The sequence below is a fragment of the Bacillus rossius genome, chromosome 1 (genome assembly GCF_032445375.1).
Source record: "Bacillus rossius redtenbacheri isolate Brsri chromosome 1, Brsri_v3, whole genome shotgun sequence".
In the NCBI taxonomy this organism is placed as follows: domain Eukaryota; kingdom Metazoa; phylum Arthropoda; class Insecta; order Phasmatodea; family Bacillidae; genus Bacillus; species Bacillus rossius.
The window spans coordinates 101,553,203-101,577,499 of record NC_086330.1 but is presented as its reverse complement, the minus strand read 5'-3'; the positions used below and the strand labels follow the sequence as shown (position 1 = coordinate 101,577,499).

General features: G+C 41.7%; 1 protein-coding gene across 3 annotated transcripts in view; it reads left to right on the top strand.

Moving 5' to 3' along the window:
• The window catches only part of LOC134540863 (alpha-1,3-mannosyl-glycoprotein 4-beta-N-acetylglucosaminyltransferase B), a 577,977-nt gene that overhangs the window by 511,815 nt on the left and 41,865 nt on the right, over nucleotides 1–24,297 (top strand). For all 3 annotated transcript variants that reach the window (XM_063383880.1, XM_063383897.1, XM_063383889.1), the window contains 2 exons: nucleotides 20,495–20,851; nucleotides 22,661–22,794. In XM_063383880.1, the coding sequence (XP_063239950.1) occupies nucleotides 20,495–20,851; nucleotides 22,661–22,794 (491 nt within the window). The remainder of the gene's footprint in view (nucleotides 1–20,494; nucleotides 20,852–22,660; nucleotides 22,795–24,297) is intronic.

Below are 24,297 nucleotides of genomic sequence, written 5' to 3'. Positions count from 1 at the left end.
TAGCGTGTTTCAGTTACTTTTTCTTAAAAGTAAGAATTGAATACTATCAGATTATACTCTTGATGAAATACTACAAAATAAGTTCTAAAATTTTCGTTTCGTAATTAAGTTGTGTATAATAAAAATTTTGCTCTCTTTAGTTTATCTGGCAACAGAGCACACTGAAACAAGGACAGCGCTGATGACGCCATCAATCCTACAACTTGAAACTGTAAAACAGTAGCACACAAATTATTTCTCAACCTTCTTCAATCACGAAAACATGTGAAATTGCCAATGATTAGTTTTTTAGATTGTGATTTTGCTTTCACTGTGCGAAAGTTTAGTGTAAAAGTGACGCATAAAATATAATAATAATATTAATTTTAGCTTTCTAACACATAACGCCTGCATCTTTAAAAGTTTTCGGAACACTTAAATAATTTAAAATGTAGAAGGCGGAAGTAAACGCAAACCCAAACGCAAGTTGGTTTATATTTGCGTTGCTTTTTTTTTTTTTTTTGGTGGCGTCTCGCGTCATCTTTTAAAACGGATGTTTCTTTTTTTTTTAAAAAAAAAATCGTTATTTAACTTTTTGCGTCTTGCGTTTCAAGCGTAGTTCATAAACCCGGCCTTAAGGTACGATTCCTAAGGCGCGACTCACGCGATTCTAGCCGCGCGGCAGAGCGTCACGAGCATCTGCGCATGCGCAGCATGATAGTAGTTTGGCCGCGCGCGGCTGCGCAGCGCGACGCGACCCGACTGGTGGCGGGACCAGTCCAGTCGCTTCTGTCGCGCGCCGCGGACCGAGCTGCTGATCATACACATGGCATTTTCAAGTACAGAAGACGTAGTGCTTGCTGAGTTAGTTGGCCAGCATCCATGCTTGCATGATTTAAAACATCCACAGTATAAGGATCAAAATGTACGGGAAAATGTGTGGGCTGATCCAATGAACGAGAGGAGATCCTGAAAGCTCTTAATCGAAGTAAAATAACGGAACGTGAAAATGATGCAACTGATGTGTTCTTCAGAAGTATGTCGCTAACAGTGAAACAGCTACCACCCTCTCTACGTGCACAAGCTAAGATGCGCATCTGCAGTGTTGTGTCAGAATTAGAAATAAGAGCACTTGAGATGGCACAGCACACAAACCTGTCTCCTTTAGGAGCTCCTGTACGATCTTCATCCACTTTGTCGGACACTTCATGTCCTAGTCATTCGGCGAGTGATTACTATGATGATGTTACAAATAGTGACGAAACACACCAATCGCAGTCATTGTTACAAGGTTCCTTCCAATACAACAATCCTATTATCAGTGAAACAAACGAAACGTATATGTTAAATATGTCATAACATACAAAACTTATCAATTCGTGTCATCTCCACAGTTGTATTGACCACGTGCTTTGTCTTTATATTTCTCTCATACTACTTTATGCAAGATAATTGTACTTTAAGCAATTTTATTCGCTCTACTTAATATGGCAATTGAAAGTTACAATTCCTGATACTAATATTTATTTTAGAAATTAAATTTTATAACTAAAATTAATATTGACATGAGTGCTTTTGTTATATTTAATTTATAATTAAGTTCAACAGTTTACCTTAAGGGGCCTCCCTAGTAGCATCAGAAGTTAGCGGAACACTATGTTTTTAAAATAATGATGGGACTTTATTAATCGACACTACGAATCTGAAAATTTTTCACCCACGAGAAGATAATACACGAATTGTCTGTATAATTTTACATTTTTGTTTTTTTCTATCAAAATATGAAATAAAAAATCACCAACTTGTCCAACTTTGGGGCCATTTTATACTGCTTAGGAGAATGACAGAAAAAAAGTACAAGTCTAGAAAAAAAGATAATTTTTTTCTGAAGAAATTCATGTATTTAAAACATATAGTCATCGCTTTGAATTCCGAGATATCTTTTCCACAATTTCCGCAAATCCTGAAAGTTTTCCACCGTCTCGTGCTGCCGCTCGGCGAAGCCAGCTCGCAGGCCACACAGCTCAGGTAGCCGGGTGGAGGAACACGTGGCCGGAGGGGAGGCAGGCTACCTGTGTGTGCGTGCGTGCGTGAGAGGGAGACAACCCACAACCGGCACCGGTAAAAGATAATCCCGTGACCGAAAGAAATTCTCAGAATTGCTTTTAATGTGCCTCGCCACAGTACCATGTGCTCGACTTACTCTGTGACTATATTCGTGTATCTCTAAAACATTGCTTTTGTTTAAACTACAAATATCCTAAAGCTTACCATACTAGATCATGTATTACAAAATAAAGTATTGAAACTAATCAATCAACACATTGAAAGTTGTCCTACAAACTATTTATTGGTGGCTTTACAGTCTCGCTAGCTAATTCGACAAAATTTATATTTAATTTTTAACATGAAAATACACTTCATTGTTTTTCCTTTTATTTTTAATAAAAATTCAAGAAACAATTATTATACCACCCAATATTTTTTTAAATTATTTTAGTTTTCCAAAATAATTTTACACATCTTACAATGCCGGGGAAAAATTTTATACTGGTATTAACCAAATTAATTATTTACAAAAGTTTTGATACTTAAAAATGTAGGTTTTATATAAAATGTATTTTAAATTAAAAGAAAAATCGTATTTTGAAAACTAAATGTCATTTTGCTATGCTTTATGGTTAGATAGATATCTGATTGCCTGCACTGTTTTAAAAATGTTCATGGGATGATATATAAAAAAATAAAAACTAGGGAAGTTCTATATTAAATAAGCTAGTCAGAATTATGTAAATGTTCCTCCTGGCGCAGGAATCACGAGGAGGATTGAAGATGAGGTCAGTGACCGATCGCTCACATATGTAGTTATGGATGGTACGTTATTAATTACAAAATTCAAAAACCATTTTGAAGTTAAAAAGTATAATTAGTGGCAATGTTTAATAAAGATGACGTAAATTTTCAGATAAACTTATTTCTACAGCTCAATTAATTAATAAGGGCAGGAAATAAATTTTTTACAGCAATTATACAAAATTATTAAAAAAATTTAAACCACAATTAATTTATCCAAAAACCAAAATTAAGTAAATATTGCCCACACATTACAACATCCACGAAAGAACCTTGCAAATTATTTTTGTTATATGCATTATTTTGCATTCAAGTTCTTTATTTTTTTATACTTCACCTACTTATAATTGTTACATATTTGGCACATGGTCCGTCACGCCCAATTAAAGGGCCTGAATAAGTAGAACGCGTTTCTGATCAAATTGCACGCCTGTTACTTTACCTGCAACCCGGAGCGGTGTGAAATAAATTATTGTACATTCGTGACGTTGGCAATCAACTTAAATATTTATGAGTTAAAACCAAACATAACTATAACGGATAATCAAAGAAATTTTGAAATTTTGAAAGCTTGTTATGTTTTTATATAGTACACAAAGCAGTTAAACCATAAATTATTTGTTGTTGAAAAAAAATAATCCTTAACCTTTCATGCTTTTTTCATTTATTTTTATTACCAGATATTTCCGTTTAAGTAATACTTATATATATAACAATATAGCAATCTAGAAAAAAATTAAGGTAGCCTTATTCCAAATATAGACGTTAGTTAACTAAGAATATAAATTCGCTTTACAACCACAGCTTGTACACAAGTAAAAAAAACATGGTTTTACTTACAGGCCGTATTGAACGTAGGGTAGGTTTATGACAAATACAACAGCAATAAACATATGGCTGAGTCTGCTTTCATGTACACTTTTTTTTTAAGTTATCACTTTTAAAGCGGGTAAAGGGTACCTATCAAGTAGCTTAGCATTACCCAAAGTGAATGTCGTGCTCCAGAAAATGTTCGAACTATGTAATATTTGTATCACTGTTGCGTTACAGACCTGCAACTTTTTTCAGTGCGCGATGTCACTCTCATGTAAAAATATGCCGTGTTTAGCGCAAACGTGTTCGAATGAATCCACATGGAGCTGCCAAAGAATACCTATCGATGTCGGCAACATACATAAGTATACAAACCAACGTTTACAAGTGTATTCATACGTAAGTATAAAACTGGCGGCGGGCCATGATGCAGTTGGTTCTTCGCGTACAGTCCACTGACGGGATTAGAAGCGTCAAAGATCTTATATGGCTATTCTGTAAACTTGTATGTCATTTCACTGCCTGCTTTAGACAAACAACATCCATTACTTTTAGCTTTGGCTTGAAAAGAATTACTCCGGCCTGCTTTCTTATATTACTTATTTCAGCTCCTCGTGCGACCAGTGTGTATACCTAATTTGTCCGCGGCCTTATCTTTGGGTGAAAGTTATTTGTAAGGGAAGTTGTATCGGTAATGTTCATGTATTACATAACAATTCGACTTAGATACGCACATGTGTTTTTAAAATATATGTTTAATAACTTGCAATACAAAGTATGTGTTGAATTTCATGTATTGAATTTTTTTTTACATTATGTACGAACATAATAATCACAATATTTCATGAGAAATTTTTAAAACATTTTACAAAGTAATCTCTAATTTCTTCCACACCTCATGGTTAACCTTACTATTTTATTTCATGTTTCAGTTGATTTAAACTGTTTGGAATCATAATATGACGGACAATGAAGAATATTAGTTTCAGTAAATTTTATGAGATGATTTACTTATTACATTAAATATACCTCAATTTTTACCTCAAAGGAAAATAGTTGCATATAATTAAATGATAAATATTTGTTTCCCATTAATATAGTTTATGAACATAACTTATTGTTATAATACCTACATTAGTTAAATTGTGTTTTTGTAATGCTCTCCTATTTCAGTAAAATTTTGGGCAAATTGAATAGCATATAGTCGATCTTTAACATAAGCTTTTGGAATACATAAATATAATAAATTATGTTCTCGTGATTTTAACAATTAAATATTTCTTCGCATGAAAAAATTAATTAACTAAAAAATATTTCAGTAATTTATACTTAAGGACTAAAAAAATTTATTTTTATAATATAATAATATTGTATGTATGTATACTTTTCTGAAAAAAGTAGATTCAAGAAAACAAATTTTCTTTTTTTTAATTTTGTTCTTGAACTTACTTGACAAGCGATATTGAACTTCAACTTTATACTTTCGGTATAGTACTTTTCGATTTATTTTCTCCAAACGGGAATTAAAAGTAAAGAATAAATAACATTTTCCTCTATAATTATTGCAGCCGTATACTGAAAAGTTTAACTTTCCTTTATTTGCATGACGCGGAGCTCCTAACTACACAAAATTTTTGTTATTTATTTTGAACGTTGTATTTATGTTTCCTTACAAACTTAAATGAACCTCTTAACATTTAATTTCATCAAAAGTTATACAATATAAGTATCAAGTTAAAATATTTTTAAGTGTAGTTGTGGCTATTTTGTTGTTGAAAATGACACTCTTAAGTTTGAATGAAAGTGAGATATGATAAAATTATATTTGTAGTTAAAAACAGATAATTCATTTCAAATTCAATCTTTTGTTACATGCATATTTCCAAATAAATTTGACAATATATTAAATTCTATGCATTTGAATCTATTCGTATATTCTGCAGCATTAATTCCTATAAGCAAATACTTATTACGTACAATGTACTTTTAGTCCTGTCGTATAGTTATGCAAAAAATTGTATCAAAAGTATTGTTTCTTCTATGCGGTTATGGTTTAAAAACAAAAAAAGTAATTTAATTTATTTTTAAATTCGGTTGTCAGTAAGAACACGCATTTAGTGTAATACGACATATATTATTCTGTTTATTAAAACATTACTATCGATAACTCCATTTTAGATTTATCTGTCTGTGTTATATTTCAAATTGATTCTTTTTCTTCGGCTTATGACATCAGCAAATTTTGTTTTATCGCATATGTAATGTTTTTATGTTTTGCATATTATAATTAATGAGTTAGTATTGTTGGCGGGTGAGGCTTTTTCACAAATGGACGCGTTCTTGGCGGCTAGCAGGTAGGACGCGTGTATTACGCAGGCTGGATAGGGAAGTACGACTGCGGGCGAGCTCCATGATAGAAGCAACGGGAGTAGTATCACTCGGCTATTTGTATAGGTTGGGATAGCTGTGCGAATGGTAGAACAGACCACGGGACTATGGTGAGGAAAAAGGTCCCAAGCTCGACATCCCGACGATGAGACCGTTTACGAACTGTCGATGGATCATCAGGAAAGTTAACAACTTCTTCAGAAACTTGAGTCCCTCTTTCAAAATTCAGTTTAATACCTGGAGATGACTATATTCGGTGTTCTACCAAGCGAAGCATACTCTTAATTCATTACTAGTTGATGTTTAATATTTTGACGCAAAATAAAATTGTGAATCAGCTTACTTTGCTCATGCCAGGTTTTACAAGTTTTGTCAAAGTTAATTAAATGAATAAAAAATGTGTCCCTTTGTTACTGGCTACCCGCAAGAAATTATCATGGTGAATAATAATAATTTTAAGTCGACATGTAATATTTTGATTTTTATGGGATTGTGTTTTGGTAATGGTGTGTGTAACTGTCTTGTGTATTTTATTACATTCACTTCACGTAACGAATTGTCTGAACGTAATGTTATTGTTTGTTTGTTTTAATATTTCGTTTTATTGAACAAAGATACATAGTTTGCCACTTCGAGCGACTACAGAAATGACAATACAATTAGTTTACAGTGTTCCAAACATTTTAGTTTCCTCTACTGTACATGGGGGGAATATTTTTTATGTTATGTTTACTGAAACCATTTTACGCGCTAAGTGAGATGTTGCGATTGAGTAGAAGGGAAAATATGTCATAAAACCCTGCGTAATGTTATGAATTCCATTCATTCGTTTACTCTGTGATCCGGAGGGTCTAATGTTAAGACTGAATACATGTGCACTTCCTCTATGTAGAGTGGCTTCATTGAGATGAAAGCAAAGCTCACGTTGATGAAATACTTATTAATTAAAAAATTAAAATGTTGTTTTATGCTTCAATTTCTGTTAGTGTCGTACACAGATTAAAAATGTAATGCAGAGTTCCTCAGTTTTATGTATATTGAAATTTGCTCATGTGTAGAGTAGTTATTAAAAGCATAAAAAACATATATGACGAATTGTTGTGTATTATTTCCATTAGGCGTGACCATGAAAATAGATAAGATTTTATCATTATGTGAAATCTACATTTTAAATGTTGGCGTTTAAATATTTATGAAAGCGTGTGATCTTAAAGCACTATTTATCTATTAAGGAAGTAGGTAGTTTCTTTGATTTTAGAAGGTTTTTTTAAACAAACAACTAAATTAATTCAAAAATTTGAACTACTGCAAGCAAAAAATACTTTATTCCATTTTTATTTTAAAATTAGCCATTGTATTCTACCTTGCTTACACTCTATTATCGAAAAATATATTTTTTTGACAGAGATGAATACCGTAAATTAATACACAAAACATACATGTTTTCGTATGATACAATAATAGCTAGTGACAGTGACGAAACCAAAATTATTTTGATAGTTTGTATAGAAAATCCCCAACAGTAGTGGTGGTATATTTAGGGATTTATTTGTAGATGGGTAAGTACTATTCCACGATAAAAAGGAGTTATCGTCAATTATCAAAGCAGCCATATTTCGTATCTTCTTTGACAGCCTAAATACAGCACCAAATGACGTACTTGGCTAAAAATTAATTCCAGCTGCATGCGTAGATTCCGGGAGGAGGGGAGAATCTCAGGGTGGCCCGAACCTCCCTGAAATAAAAAAGTCCGTCTGAGGGGGCCCCGCTTGCATTTGCAAAATCTTCACGTTATCCCGTGGGCCTCATGGGAATCCTACAAATTTTCGCCCGTGATTCCAGCTATACATTTCACTGACACCTTGAGCACAACAGTCAGTGCACACTGAGTTCTTCCATACCACCCGCACTTGTCTTCGATAAAATCTGAACTCAGGTGGATTCAGCGTGACTGACTAAGCCTGCAGTCTGAATCCACCTGTAGGCCGCTGTTGCAACAGCTAAGAAATTAACACTGCTCGTAGTGAACAGTCTGTATGTAACTCGAAACGTGATTCCAGTTCATTCGTGTATACTTATTCATCATATTATGCAACGTTAAAGTCATTAAAAAAATATGCAAAAATAAAATAAAATGCTAAACGTGTAATAAGAGCCAGAAAATAATAATATGCAGTAATATTTAGTGTAACTAAATACGACGTGAACCCTAGAATACAAAGTTGACGATGTGTCGTTGGTGGGAACACTTGTTTGTTCCTGACATTTTTTTTCTTTACAGAATTTAAAAGTAAGTTTGACATGCACTTTTTATTCAGGAAGTAAGTTAAAAATTTATTTGTCGTTATTGCGATTTAAAAAGTTGATTTGTGTCTAAGATTAAAAATAATTAATATTATTTTCATCATTTTATTCCCAGTTTTATTACTCAATTATTAGTAGGACGTGATTTCTCGTCGCGGTGTGGAATACTTTTATGAATGAAAGCATAACTGTTCGTGCAAAACCATTCATCACACAAATGTCAGTTCGAAAGTATAATGTTGGAAATTTTTTTAATGATATAATTTTTGCATTTTTTCCCCCCTGAAAACACAAGCTAACACATCGATTGTTGGTGACAGCATTTTTTGTAATGTATGTAAATCTCTTAATTATGTAGAACGTTAATTAAAATAAAAATACCTGTTTTAAACAGAATTGACGATTGTTTGCATTTCATGGATATGGACTGGATCGCAACACTAATTTAATGTTTCAAGTTAATAAACACTGTCAGGAAGCAAGCAAGGCAATATGAGAACATTATCTTTTGGTTGAATGTAGCGAAAGGGAAAAACAGTCATCTTTCTTGCCACGATCTTGTTCGCAGATAACGCAGGTATAAGTAGCAAATGGACTCCACACAATGACAACCCTCCCATTATTCCGCCCCCCCCCCCCTCGCTGAAACGCCCTCTCCCCCCTCCACCTCGGCGCAGGCGACAGTCTCAGGTATATCGCCCCGCCCAACCACTGGCCGTAGCACGTGGCCAGTGGCCCACCGCGCTAAACATTTTTACTAGGGAGGCCCCTTAATGTTATGGCCCGTTTCTCTGCAGGTGTTATTGGTTCTCTTACTTTGTTGCACGACTTACATTTGACGTAATCTTCCACTAGTCCCAAAATATAATTGAACTGCCTTACATTTAAACGGAAAAACTCCCTCGTCGTCTTTCATTAAGTGTCTGTTAATAAGGATTGTGTAGAATCCCTCTTCTCGTCTTGCTTTAAAAATCACATGTGCAGCAATGTTTTTGATGTTGTGACTCAGTAACAACGTCATCAGTTCTTCATCTTCTTCTTCGTCCAGCAGTAACCATTTAACAACGTTACGTTAATCCATTGCTACAACAACTGGAACTGCACTGTGGTCGCACCGCATGAAGTATAGTTTTCAGCCGCTTCTTAGGAATGGGGCAACCTCACGAGCCCCGCGACCCTAGCCGCGCGACGATAACCGCGCGGCTAGAGTCGCGCCTTAGGAATCGTACCTTTAGATAGGGAGCCGCTACCAACAATACCTCCTCCCTGAGGCGCGAGGGAAGAAATATTTCTCTTTCCGCTCTTCCTTGCTGCGTCCCGCTGTGAACATTTTTTTTTCGGCAGCGACTCTCCTCTTGGTTGGGTGGGAGTTTTTGAAAAAAAAAGGGGTCGGGGGCGAACGCAGCAATATAACGCACCACTTCACCACGATCCGTCGAATTTATATACAGATTAAGTTTGAATTCGACCGATAAACTTCGGCTGCAGATTAATGACTACAAGATAAATTGGAAATATCTATTCGACTTACGGTCTAAAGCGCCTCCCAGGGCTGGCATATGTCTTTGAAGTTAGAGCATTTTTTATTGTAAACAATAGAGAAAGTATTTAACACTGAGCGTTTGGATCATGTTGAATTGATTTAAGTTCAACAACCACTGCGATATTTTTCCGCAAAATTATTACATTAAAATATATGGGCATAACACCTATATTTTACACATACTATCGTGGCGTGTTACTATCTCAAATTATTTAAATTGAATGATTTTGCTAGAGCAACAAAATTCTCATAGGTTCGTTCAATTAGACAATGATGCAACCGCGCAGGTTTCTATTTTACAGAATTTGTGTGTTAGTTAAAATAAACACGGTGTTCAGCTCCAACTTGATGGATGCACTCCAGCCTTGGGAAACACTTGATGAATGCGCTGCCGAAACTAGCTGGCGGAACTCTGACTCACGCTGTATAGACGCGAGGCGTGGTTCTGCCCCGGTTTCGTGAAGGTTATTTGGTAGCTGTGCGTGTGATGCCAGCTTTTCCTCGGGCACTACGAGCAGTTGGGAAATACATGCTTGTTCGTTCCTTGTAACTGTTAGTTGTAGTTCCTCGCCCTGGTAGTTTCTATTATTTGTCTTCATTTCTACATTATTTACTGAAGTACACTATATTTTACCAAATAAGCAAGTTTGTGTGCGAGTGATAATAATTTACTTTATGTCTAGCTACGTGAAGGGTATTTTTGCACTGTATATGTATATCATTATATAAAACATACATTAATTATATTAATTAATTTAAATGCGTAATGTTTGAACAATGCAATTATTTATTATGTAATATAAAGTAATGCCTTGATTGAAAAAAAATATTCACAATTTTGAAATACCATGAAAAGAAAGCATACGTCGGCATATGCTACCAGAGAAAAGAAACTCCTACTTAATTATTAGAGGAATCTCATCATCAGTTAAATTATCCGATCATAGATTGGTGGGTTTTTAGTTGAATGTATTTTCGTTTGCGTCAGCTTTTTTTTTGTGTACAGCACCAGCTTGTTTGCTCAGGACCCGCGTATCTGTTTGGCCGGCACTCATGTGTGAATAAAATAAACAAATTAAGGACATATATTGAATATGTGTTGTTTATAGTCCGCATCACAAGACACACTCGGTGTCCATCCAGCGCACGGAGGACCAAGGACACGGCGGACATAAACTTCCTCGCTGTCCCTTCGCACCCAATTAGAAGTGTTTTGTCCTTTCTCGTAATTTTAAATCATTAGAAACGTTGAAAAGAAAAGAGGATTAGAATTGCCTGGAATTAATGATACAAATGCAAATCGCAGTTATCGGAGGAAATTATGCAGAATGAGTGTGGTTATTATTGAATCAAACAAAAGTTCTACACCATAGCAAAATATTTTGCCGTCAAATAGTTTCATTTGTTCCGACTTGAATACTTCATCTGTTGTTCGTAATCGCCGTGGCTTTCACCACGTTGAGTTCTTGTTCCGTGAGCGATAAACGTAAAGAATGTAATATATATTTTTAAACGTCATCGGAAACTCTGTTCCCGCAGACAGGAAAAAAAAAATCTGTAAAACACGGAGAACACAGTAAATTGGAAAAATGTCTTCAAAACCTGGAAAACACGTGGAAATTGGCAAAATGTTAGCTACCAAACTGGTTTGGTAATTATTAATTACATTTTGTTATTTTAGTGTGTTAAAACCGGTATGTATTTGAATCATTAATTTATGTGTATTTGAAAACCCGTATGTTTTATTACTAGTTCTCAGTAATGAATCAACTGCGTTTAGATTTAACGATGTGAAGCACGTTTAAATGTATATAGTCATTCGCCTGGTCCCAATCAACTATGCATGTTTCAAAGTTTGAACAAATATAGTGGTTTTATATTACATAAATTGATCGCGTAGCATTATTGGAAATAACAGTCACAAACTGAAAAGAGGAAAAAGATATAGGCCTAATGGTCAATTTGACAGGTTATGTGTGGTTGATATGTGGTTCGATAAGTATTTTTAGTTTAGTATATGTATTTGTTCTCATGCAAGATTAATTGATGAGACAGGTAAACAGGGAAAACCCAGGTAAATGGAATGCGGGAACCATGACATTTGTCGATAGCGCTCCTCTGAAGCTCCTGGCTCTACAACCACGCGCTTTACAGTGAAACTTCACATCCCAACTATCCACTTGAACGATAAAAACTAAGCGAAAGAGTACATATTAGAGGTCCACAATTGTTACAAACTTGGCGAAGAAAACTCGGAAAAGAGTCTTATAGTTGCCTAAATCTACTTTATTTATTATTTCCCTTATGCGGCATCGATTGCCCCACTCTTGAGCGTTTCACTCCTTGTTACTCTATGGTGAGTTGTCGCCTCGTCCTACCTTACTACTAAAAAAAAAAAAAAGTATCCAAGAACGAATGTTATTTGGTCGTCAGACTTGTGGTGGTGGGGGGTACATTTGATCTCATGTTTATCTTGTGAGGACCAGATATTAGGAAAGGATACAGATGTAGCATTAGCCATCAGACCACAACCCTTTTACACCCATTTTTTTCCTTCTGATTTTCACATACTAATATGGCAGATGTTTGTTTATATTGTATCAGCTGTTCTAGCCGGTTTTTATTAACGACTGTAGGTAAGTTGTTGGAAAGAAAATTAGATCAAAATATTACTGGTTAGTATGTTTATATATTAAAAGTCCAAAACGAATCTTCGTAATACAAATGTAATAAATGAATGATATGAGTTTAAATTTTTCTCCAATTAACCTCCAACATACAGGTTCGGCTGAAACATTTGTAAACAAACGGTCGCCATTTTTGTACGCGTATTATACTGAAATACCCCTCCCCTTAGTCCAGAATCGGACCTTATGCTCCATCTGTATATTTCCTTAATCTCTGGTGAGGACGGCACCGTGGCTATGTGAACGGTGCTGCGGGCGTGTTGCCATGACAACCCCTACGCGTTCGCATTTCAATTAATTTCTCGAGGGAGATGCGGCCGAATAAACGGCCGTGTGATTCGGCCAGCAGGCCCCTCGGCGTTATGACCCCGACTGCCGTGTTTATCCGGTGATGGCACGAATTAATTTCGTAATAGGGCGGCGCGTTGTGACCTGCGGCCGTGTTTCAATGGCACGCGGGGCTTGTTCCACGACCTAACTGCTGCGTAAATATGCACAGCTCATGGGCATTGTTTCGGGAGATAGAACTGTAAACAGTATTTTATATTCATGTAGTATAGCCAACAAAACTGTGGTGCAGTATTGATGTGTATTTTAAGTAAAATTGTTTTGCATAATGAATAATTTCAAGAATTGTCTTGTGTTTTTTGGACGCCAGTTCTGCCATCTAGCTCAGTAGCACAAGTTAGGTATGTGAAAACAATGGTAATTAAATTTTAACTTTAATCTATATTACCTAAATAAAAATATAAAACATTTATTTACATTTAACTACTTTAATAACTTTTCCTTCGCCTGAACATACTTTTTTTCCCCACAACACAATAGAAAAGGCCATATTTAGTTTTTTGGTAAGATGGACCATTTCTGCAAGTTAAAAAAACTAGGGTTGAAATAAAAAAAATTAAAATATTTGTCTTATGCACACTATCAAATCAGTTCTTATTTGTGGCATAACTTCTAAATATTATGTACAACTTTCGTCTGAAATAAATTTTTATACGACCAATCATTACGGCAAGGAGTAAAAAAAAGACAAAAAATTCACAATGCCTTTAGTAAGCAAACTATTAAATCTGTTCAAATTGTTTGCTAACCTTATATATATTATTATAAACTTTTGTCTGAAACAGTTTTTTATTCAACCAACGTTTGCTGCAGAAGGTAGAAAAACAGAGTTTAGAGAAGAACAAAAATTTCATTAACTGAGTCTCATAAAAATTTAATGTAAATCTTCTAAGTATTATCTTAAGTTTTTTTGTGTCAAACAGCTTTTATAATATAAACCATTGCAAAACTTCCGTATCATTTTCGAATTCTTAATTATTTATTAAAAAAATTTCAAATTATAATTGAAATTTTTTCCAAAATAATTTTTGATACGACCAACCATTACTGCTAGGGTGGTAATTGCAAAGATTTAAAGAAAAACGAACCATAGCTCCTTTGGTATGCATACAATCAAATCCGTTACAATTTAATAAAAATATCCTGAACATTATCTAAAACTTTTGCCAGAAACATGTTTTGATGAAACTATTACTGCAAGATGTTGAACTAAAGTAATTTAAAACTTCCTTACTTCGTATACTATCATATTCATTCAAATTAATTTTACACCTTCTAAGTATTATCTTATACCTAGGTCAGGAAAAAAAAATCATACGACCACTTACTAGTGCAAGGAATAGGTTAAAAAAAAATCATTAACTACCTTTGTACATAACTTCTCAAAAGGTCCCCGAAGTTTCTAGAATGTTCCATAAGTTATGATCCAGCGATGCTTGATGTGAAATGTCTTGGCGGCGACTGCACTGTGATCCATGCACGATAACGGAATAACATAAAAATGCACCATTATTGCACCGTGACAGCTTTTAGCAATTTTTTAAAAAGTCAGAATTTTTTTTGTTAAATTCTTCGTCAACAGACCTCTCCTAATTTTCTATGTTGTATTAAAAAAAACCTATCAAACACGGTTATTTATTTATTTATTTATTTATTTTTGCATTTCCTGTCTGTTATCGACAAGTAGTATAATAATTTTCGTTTTCTGCAATATTTTTACTCTTTTCGTTACTACGAAGTCATCGCCTTGCTTTGCATTACCGGCTGTAACGTAGTTCCACTTAAATAAAGGGGTTGGCCTTCACCTTTGGTCATTTCGGATGTTGCAGACCTGAGAAGGTCCTGGTGCAGCGGCTGTATGAGTGGTCGTGTTGGGTGTTGCAGACCTGAGCCAGGAGCAGGAGCTGGTGCAGCGGCTGTATGAGTGGTCGTGCTGGGTGTTTCAGACCTGAGCCAGGAGCAGGTGCTGGTGCAGCGGCTGTATGAGTGGTCGTGTTGGGTGTTTCAGACCTGAGCCAGGAGCAGGTGCTGGTGCAGCGGCTGTATGAGTGGTCGTGCTGGGTGTTTCAGACCTGAGCCAGGAGCAGGTGCTGGTGCAGCGGCTGTATGAGTGGTCGTGCTGGGTGTTTCAGACCTGAGCCAGGAGCAGGTGCTGGTGCAGCGGCTGTATGAGTGGTCGTGCTGGGTGTTTCAGACCTGAGCCAGGAGCAGGTGCTGGTGCAGCGGCTGTATGAGTGGTCGTGCTGGGTGTTTCAGACCTGAGCCAGGAGCAGGTGCTGGTGCAGCGGCTGTATGAGTGGTCGTGTTGGGTGTTTCAGACCTGAGCCAGGAGCAGGTGCTGGTGCAGCGGCTGTATGAGTGGTCGTGCTGGGTGTTTCAGACCTGAGCCAGGAGCAGGTGCTGGTGCAGCGGCTGTATGAGTGGTCGTGTTGGGTGTTTCAGACCTGAGCCAGGAGCAGGTGCTGGTGCAGCGGCTGTATGAGTGGTCGTGCTGGGTGTTTCAGACCTGAGCCAGGAGCAGGTGCTGGTGCAGCGGCTGTATGAGTGGTCGTGTTGGGTGTTGCAGACCTGAGAAGGTGCTGTTGTAGCGGCTGTATGAGTGGTCTTGTTGGGTGTTGCAGACCTAGGCCTGGAGCAGGTGCTGGTGCAGCGGCTGTATGAGTGGTCGGGCTGGGTGTTGCAGACCTGAGCCAGGAGCAGGTGCTGGTGCACCTGCTGTATGAGTGGTCGTGTTGGGTGTTGCAGATCTGAGCCAGGAGCAGGTGCTGGTGCAGCGGCTGTATGAGTGGTCGTGCTGGGTGTTGCAGATCTGAGCCAGGAGCAGGTGCTGGTGCAGCGGCTGTATGAGTGGTCGTGCTGGGTGTTGCAGATCTGAGCCAGGAGCAGGTGCTGGTGCAGCGGCTGTATGAGTGGTCGTGCTGGGTGTTGCAGATCTGAGCCAGGAGCAGGTGCTGGTGCAGCGGCTGTATGAGTGGTCTTGTTGGGTGTTGCAGACCTGAGCCTGGAGCAGGTGCTGGTGCAGCGGCTGTATGAGTGGTCGTGTCGGGTGTTGCAGACCTGAGCCAGGAGCAGGTGCTGGTGCAGCGGCTGTATGAGTGGTCGTGCTGGGTGTTGCAGACCTGAGCCAGGAGCAGGTGCTGGTGCAGCGACTGTATGAGTGGTCGTGTTGGGTGTTGCAGATCTGAGCCAGGAGCAGGTGCTGGTGCAGCAACTGTATGAGTGGTCGTGTTGGGTGTTGCAGACCTGAGCCAGGAGCAGGTGCTGGTGCAGCGGCTGTACGAGTGGTCGTGTTGGGTGTTGCAGACCTGAGCCAGGAGCAGGTGCTGGTGCACCGGCTGTATGAGTGGTCGTGTCGGGTGTTGCAGACCTGAGCCAGGAGCAGGTGCTGGTGCAGCGGCTGTATGAGTGGTCGTGTTGGGTGTTGCAGACCTGAGCCTGGAGCAGGTGCTGGTGCAGCGGCTGTATGAGTGGTCGTGCTGGGTGTTGCAGACCTGAGCCAGGAGCAGGTGCTGGTGCAGTGGCTGTATGAGTGGTCGTGTTGGGTTTTGCAGACCTGAGCCAGGAGCAGGTGTTGGTGCAGCGACTGTACGAGTGGTCGTGTTAGGTGTTGCAGACCTGAGCCAGGAGCAGGTGCTGGTGCAGCGGCTGTATGAGTGGTCGTGTTGGGTGTTGCAGACTTGAGCCTGGAGCAGGTGCTGGTGCAGCGACTGTATGAGTGGTCTCATTGGGTGTTGCAGACCTGAGCCAGGAGCAGGTGTTGGTGCAGCGGCTGTATGAGTGGTCTTGTTGGGTGTTGCAGACCTGAGCCAGGAGCAGGTGCTGGTGCAGCGGCTGTATGAGTGGTCGTTTCGGGTGTTGCAGACCTGAGCCAGGAGCAGGTGCTGGTGCAGCGGCTGTATGAGTGGTCGTGTTGGGTGTTGCAGACCTGAGCCAGGAGCAGGTGCTGGTGCAGTGGCTGTATGAGTGGTCGTGTTGGGTTTTGCAGACCTGAGCCAGGAGCAGGTGCTGGTGCAGCGACTGTACGAGTGGTCGTGTTGGTGTTGCAGACCTGAGCCTGGAGCAGGTGCTGGTGCAGCGGCTGTATGAGTGGTCTCGTTGGGTGTTGCAGACCTGAGCCAGGAGCAGGTGTTGGTGCAGCGGCTGTATGAGTGGTCTTGTTGGGTGTTGCAGACCTGAGCCAGGAGCAGGTGCTGGTGCAGCGGCTGTATGAGTGGTCGTGTTGGGTGTTGCAGACCTGAGCCAGGAGCAGGTGCTGGTGCAGCGGCTGTATGAGTGGTCTCGTTGGGTGTTGCAGACCTGAGCCAGGAGCAGGTGTTGGTGCAGCGGCTGTATGAGTGGTCGTGTTGGGTGTTGCAGACCTGAGCCAGGAGCAGGTGCTGGTGCAGCGGCTGTATGAGTGGTCTCGTTGGGTGTTGCAGACCTGAGCCAGGAGCAGGTGTTGGTGCAGCGGCTGTATGAGTGGTCTTGTTGGGTGTTGCAGACCTGAGCCAGGAGCAGGTGCTGGTGCAGCGGCTGTATGAGTGGTCGTGTCGGGTGTTGCAGACCTGAGCCAGGAGCAGGTTTTGGTGCAGCGGCTGTATGAGTGGTCGTGTCGGGTGTTGCAGACCTGAGCCAGGAGCAGGTGTTGGTGCAGCGGCTGTATGAGTGGTCTCGTTGGGTGTTGCAGACCTGAGCCAGGAGCAGGTGTTGGTGCAGCGGCTGTATGAGTTATCGTGTCGGGTGTTGCAGACCTGAGCCAGGAGCAGGTGCTGGTGCAGCGGCTGTATGAGTGGTCTCGTTGGGTGTTGCAGACCTGAGCCAGGAGCAGGTGCTGGTGCAGCGGCTGTATGAGTGGTCGTGTTGGGTGTTGCAGACCTGAGCCAGGAGCAGGTGCTGGTGCAGCGGCTGTATGAGTGGTCTCGTTGGGTGTTGCAGACCTGAGCCAGGAGCAGGTGTTGGTGCAGCGGCTGTATGAGTGGTCTTGTTGGGTGTTGCAGACCTGAGCCAGGAGCAGGTTCTGGTGCACCGGCTGTATGAGTGGTCGTGTCGGGTGTTGCAGACCTGAGCCAGGAGCAGGTGCTGGTGCAGCGGCTGTATGAGTGGTCGTGCTGGGTGTTGCAGACCTGAGCCAGGAGCTGGTGCTGGTGCAGCGACTGTATGAGTGGTCGTGTTGGGTGTTGCAGATCTGAGCCAGGAGCAGGTGCTGGTGCAGCAACTGTATGAGTGGTCGTGTTGGGTGTTGCAGACCTGAGCCAGGAGCAGGTGCTGGTGCAGCGGCTGTACGAGTGGTCGTGTTGGGTGTTGCAGACCTGAGCCAGGAGCAGGTGCTGGTGCACCGGCTGTATGAGTGGTCGTGTCGGGTGTTGCAGACCTGAGCCAGGAGCAGGTGCTGGTGCAGCGGCTGTATGAGTGGTCGTGTTGGGTGTTGCAGACCTGAGCCTGGAGCAGGTGCTGGTGCAGCGGCTGTATGAGTGGTCGTGCTGGGTGTTGCAGACCTGAGCCAGGAGCAGGTGCTGGTGCAGTGGCTGTATGAGTGGTCGTGTTGGGTTTTGCAGACCTGAGCCAGGAGCAGGTGTTGGTGCAGCGACTGTACGAGTGGTCGTGTTAGGTGTTGCAGACCTGAGCCAGGAGCAGGTGCTGGTGCAGCGGCTGTATGAGTGGTCGTGTTGGGTGTTGCAGACTTGAGCCTGGAGCAGGTGCTGGTGCAGCGACTGTATGAGTGGTCTCGTTTGGTGTTGCAGACCTGAGCCAGGAGCAGGTGTTGGTGCAGCGGCTGTATGAGTGGTCTTGTTGGGTGTTGCAGACCTGAGCCAGGAGCAGGTGCTGGTGCAGCGGCTGTATGAGTGGTCGTGTCGGGTGTTGCAGACCTGAGCCAGGAGCAGGTGCTGGTGCAGCGGCTGTATGAGTGGTCGTGTTGGGTGTTGCAGACCTGAGCCAGGAGCAGGTGCTGGTGCAGTGGCTGTATGAGTGGTCGTGTTGGGTTTTGCAGACCTGAGCCAGGAGCAGGTGCTGGTGCAGCAACTGTACGAGTGGTCGTGTTGGTGTTGCAGACCTGAGCCTGGAGCAGGTGCTGGTGCAGCGGCTGTATGAGTGGTCTTGTTGGGTGTTGCAGACCTGAGCCAGGAGCAGGTGTTGGTGCAGCGGCTGTATGAGTGGTCTTGTTGGGTGTAGCAGACCTGAGCCAGGAGCAGGTGCTGGTGCAGCGGCTGTATGAGTGGTCGTGTTGGGTGTTGCAGACCTGAGCCAGGAGCAGGTGCTGGTGCAGCGGCTGTATGAGTGGTCTCGTTGGGTGTTGCAGACCTGAGCCAGGAGCAGGTGTTGGTGCAGCGGCTGTATGAGTGGTCTTGTTGGGTGTTGCAGACCTGAGCCAGGAGCAGGTGTTGGTGCTGCGGCTGTATGAGTGGTCGTGTTGGGTGTTGCAGACCTGAGCCAGGAGCAGGTGCTGGTGCAGCGGCTGTATGAGTGGTCTCGTTGGGTGTTGCAGACCTGAGCCAGGAGCAGGTGTTGGTGCAGCGGCTGTATGAGTGGTCTTGTTGGGTGTTGCAGACCTGAGCCAGGAGCAGGTGCTGGTGCAGCGGCTGTATGAGTGGTCGTGTCGGGTGTTGCAGACCTGAGCCAGGAGCAGGTTTTGGTGCAGCGGCTGTATGAGTGGTCGTGTCGGGTGTTGCAGACCTGAGCCAGGAGCAGGTGTTGGTGCAGCGGCTGTATGAGTGGTCTCGTTGGGTGTTGCAGACCTGAGCCAGGAGCAGGTGCTGGTGCAGCGGCTGTATGAGTGGTCGTGTCGGGTGTTGCAGACCTGAGCCAGGAGCAGGTTTTGGTGCAGCGGCTGTATGAGTGGTCGTGTCGGGTGTTGGAGACCTGAGCCAGGAGCAGGTGTTGGTGCAGCGGCTGTATGAGTGGTCTCGTTGGGTGTTGCAGACCTGAGCCAGGAGCAGGTGTTGGTGCAGCGGCTGTATGAGTTATCGTGTCGGGTGTTGCAGACCTGAGCCAGGAGCAGGTGCTGGTGCAGCGGCTGTATGAGTGGTCTCGTTGGGTGTTGCAGACCTGAGCCAGGAGCAGGTGCTGGTGTAGCGGCTGTATGAGTGGTCGTGTCGGGTGTTGCAGACCTGAGCCAGGAGCAGGTGCTGGTGCAGCGGCTGTATGAGTGGTCTTGTTGGGTGTTGCAGACCTGAGCCAGGAGCAGGTGTTGGTGCAGCGGCTGTATGAGTGGTCTTGTTGGGTGTTGCAGACCTGAGCCAGGAGCAGGTGCTGGTGCAGCGGCTGTATGAGTGGTCGTGTCGGGTGTTGCAGACCTGAGCCAGGAGCAGGTGCTGGTGCAGCGGCTGTATGAGTGGTCGTGTCGGGTGTTGCAGACCTGAGCCAGGAGCTGGTGCTGGTGCAGCGGCTGTATGAGTGGTCTTGTTGGGTGTTGCAGACCTGAGCCAGGAGCAGGTGTTGGTGCAGCGGCTGTATGAGTGGTCTCGTTGGGTGTTGCAGACCTGAGCCAGGAGCAGGTGTTGGTGCAGCGGCTGTATGAGTGGTCTCGTTGGGTGTTGCAGACCTGAGCCAGGAGCAGGTGTTGGTGCAGCGGCTGTATGAGTGGTCGTGTCGGGTGTTGCAGACCTGAGCCAGGAGCAGGTGCTGGTGCAGCGGCTGGCCGAACTGCAGGCGCGACTGCAGCACCTGGACCTGATGCACCGCGCACGCCAGGAGGAGGTCTACGTGCTGTCGCAGCAGCTGGGGCAGCTGCTAACGTCCGGCGACGCCAACGCGTCGTCGCCTCTACTGAGCGCCGAGGCACGTCTAGTGTTGCGGAACCTGACCGGGCTAGCGCTGACACAGGACGGTGCCAACTCCTCGTCAGTCGCTGGCGGCCAGCTGCTGCGTCTGCCCTCTGTCTACCACTTCCTGCCGCACCTCATGGACAACCCGCTCAGCCTGCGGCCTGCCTTTACGCTCTCCAGAAGCCGCTCCGGTGGTGAGTCTTCCCCGTGGCGCTCTTGCCTTTACGAGAGAGCGATAAGGAGAAAGTTGAAATACTTTTATCATTGTGATTTCTTTAGTTCATTGTCGCAGTAAATGTGGAAGAATATTGGCTAATGAGAATTCCCCAACCGGAGAAAGGTTTAATCATAGGCTACTCAGCTCACATCTTTTTAAGTCAGCAGCCAGTGCATGTGTGACATTTTTCTAATTATGCAGAGGACTGGGGAGTTTATCCTAGAAGTCATTGAACCTGCAGATTTTTCTGATACCTAGCATTGATCATCTTATAGGGTGTAGTATACTGATAGTGCCATTACTTGACCACGAGAACTATGCATTGGGGAAACATCTGATGTGCAATTTCACGTCTGCTCCAATTCTCTTTCCACTTCACAGCCTACTTTGTTCTATCATTGCAGTGATAAGAAAGTATGCTGGTGATTGTGTTGGTGATGATGGTGGTGATGGTAATGTTGGTGGTGCTGATGATGGTGTTGGTGATGATTATAGTGGTGGTGATGATGGTTGTGATGATGGTGGTAGGGATGTTGATGATGGTGGTACTGATGATGGTGGGGATGCTGGTAGAGATGATGGTTGGGTTGATGGTGATGGTGTTATTATGGTGGTGTATAGATTATGGTGTTGGTGATATTGATGGTGATGGTGGTGATTTTGATGGTGATGATGGTGATTATGATGGTGGAGATGCTGATGGTATTGGTGAGGCCATAATACTCGTGTTTGCGAATAATGACCTTAGGCACAGTGGGAGAAGCCGCGGTGTATGTGGGGTTTTCATGTCAAGGTGATTCGCTGCTGCTTGACATTGCCGCAGTGTGATAGTTTAGGGACAAACATAACCAGTTGTGGATCCAGAAAATAACTTTTCAACACAAAGAAATACTTTTTTTTTTATCCATATGTTTGCATTTACAAATTTTCAGGAAATGTTTAATTTTTACATATGTTGTTAGTTAATCTTTTTACAGCAATAGATAATTAAAAAAATGTATATGGCAGTTGGCTGGCTAAGAAACAGACGAGTTTCATTTTTACTAAAATATACCACCAGAAACTCCTCAAAGGCTGGTTTTCTCTAAGATGCATTCTTGAAGGATTCTTTAGTCTAAAGCAGTGCTGACCATCTTACTTTTTTCGAAGACCATGTATAATTTTTTTAACTAATCCGAGGGCCAGATACATATGACTAAACGTTTAAATTTGTTAAAAACCTATTTTAATGTCATATTATTTTGTAGCATTACCAATAAATTCAATGCGTAGCGTGTTATGAAGAAATGAAAAACAACAGTACTCTTAAAAACACTAATTATGAAATTAAAAAAATCCAATAATAAGAATTACTTATTACGGATTGCAGTGAAACAATTACAGAAACATAATTTTTTTTATTTTATATTTTTGTGTAGCTATAATGGCTTCGTAACAGTGTCCTAACAACTTATTTTTACATTCATGCAAACAAAAATGTTATGTTCAAGACAATTCACCTGATAATATTTCTTTGTTGAAAGATTGCTGGGACGGACAGTGCGAAACAATGACAGCGTGATGCGACCTGCAATCCGCTAGTTTTTTGCCGCTGGTCTGAAGGATCCTTTAATGAAGTATTTGTAAACAGCAAGAAAAGTATAATTTTTTTTGTTACTAAGCTATCCATAATTTTGGATCTGTGAAGATAATCACGAGAACGGTCATTGAATTGGTGTTGATATGTTCTGTTAATGAAGAAACCGGTTCTGATGTTCAATGCCGGCTTTATGCTTGTTCTCCACAGTCTCCATTGTTATGGGTGTGCCGACGGTGAAGCGGGAACTCCAGAGCTACCTCTTGGCCACGCTGCAGAACCTCCTAGACAGCATGAGTGTCGAAGAAGCAGCGGACTGTCTCATCATTGTGTTTGTTGCAGAGGTAGTGTAACTGTTAGAGCCTTCTTTCCCTGAGGTCCCGTCATCAACTTTCTAGTCTTTTTATAATTAAGGGCTCCGCCTACCTAGTCACACAGACGGTGCGCAGAGCTTCAGGAAAAACAACGCGATTTGAAAACCACTCAAGATATCCGAGTGGGGTCTGTTTACGAAAAGCATTTAAGAGTTCGCTGAGGGCCGAAAAGTTACTTTTGCTTTCGGATTAAATTTTTAAACTGTATTTTTAGAAGCGTTAAAATGGTTAAAATGCATGTTTTCAGAGTAATTTTTAGGCGTAAAACAACCAGTATAGATTCTTGAAAGCACTTAAGGGACTTGCATTACACCTTTATCTTCATTTCTCGGCCATATAATCTTACGGTCACTGCTCAAATTTCACAGTTATCCTGTGACGACGATAAGACTGCGCGCCAGTTCAGAGCCTTGCGCTTAGAGGAGACACCGCGCTAGAACCACCAGCGAACGTCGCGCTTATCATCCCGCCTCACTAACACACACACACCCCTGACGAGGCGGGCCCCTTAAGGCGGGCCCCTTAAGGCGATATCACACAATGGAAAATTCCATTTAAGATTTTGGGGCAGGATATATTTGGACTGCATTGCAAGCTATCTTAAAAGATTTAGCATTTAAAGGAAGGTTTTGTAGAATGGTCTGGTGAAATTTTCTGTTGAAGGTTTGGCATGTTAGCCAAACAGGTGGTAACAGTAAGGGCCCTCTTAATGATGCAAGTGGTAGTTAATATTTAATACATAATTAAAGCAGTAAATATTATTTGCACTCCTGAAGCTGTTACGGTATTATGTGATAGATAGTGAGAGTATTCGTGTTTATATAACACAAAATCTGCAAAATACCTCAATGAAACCATCCAAAATAGTGCTTTGGCAGATATCGCAAAGTATGTGTGTGAAGTGCATTCAGAAAACACAGTTGGTTGAATCCAAACTTGTTTAGTTAAGAACACTATTCAAGCCCTTCTTCCTGCAGTTTTACATCTTCTTCTGCGATAATAAATTGCTGTCACACTTAATAGTAATTTTCATAGAGTAGGATACATATGAGTTTCTTTACAATTTCGCTTCGCAAAAGATTAGCTAGACCTACAACAGTCACGTTCTACTTGTGATAACTTCTTCCATAGAAACATCTACCGCAGCCTGCATGCAAGGCTACAAAAAGGTTTCATAAAATTTTTTTATTACAGCCTGTGTAAAACCATGTATTGTGTGATACAGGCATTAATGACTAAACAGTTGAAACAAATTCACCCATTTTATTCACGCGTAGTTACAGGGGCGAATTAATGTTTGAGGAAAGGTAGGGAACAATGGCCTCCTCCTAGTGACTTCTTTTATTTTAAAAAAAATTATAATGCAACTAATTAACCAGCTTCAAATGACTTCATTGTGGCTCAGTTGTGCATACCTAGAGTGTGCTTACTTTTTAAACACATATTAGAACATAATCTTAAGTAGTGGATGTG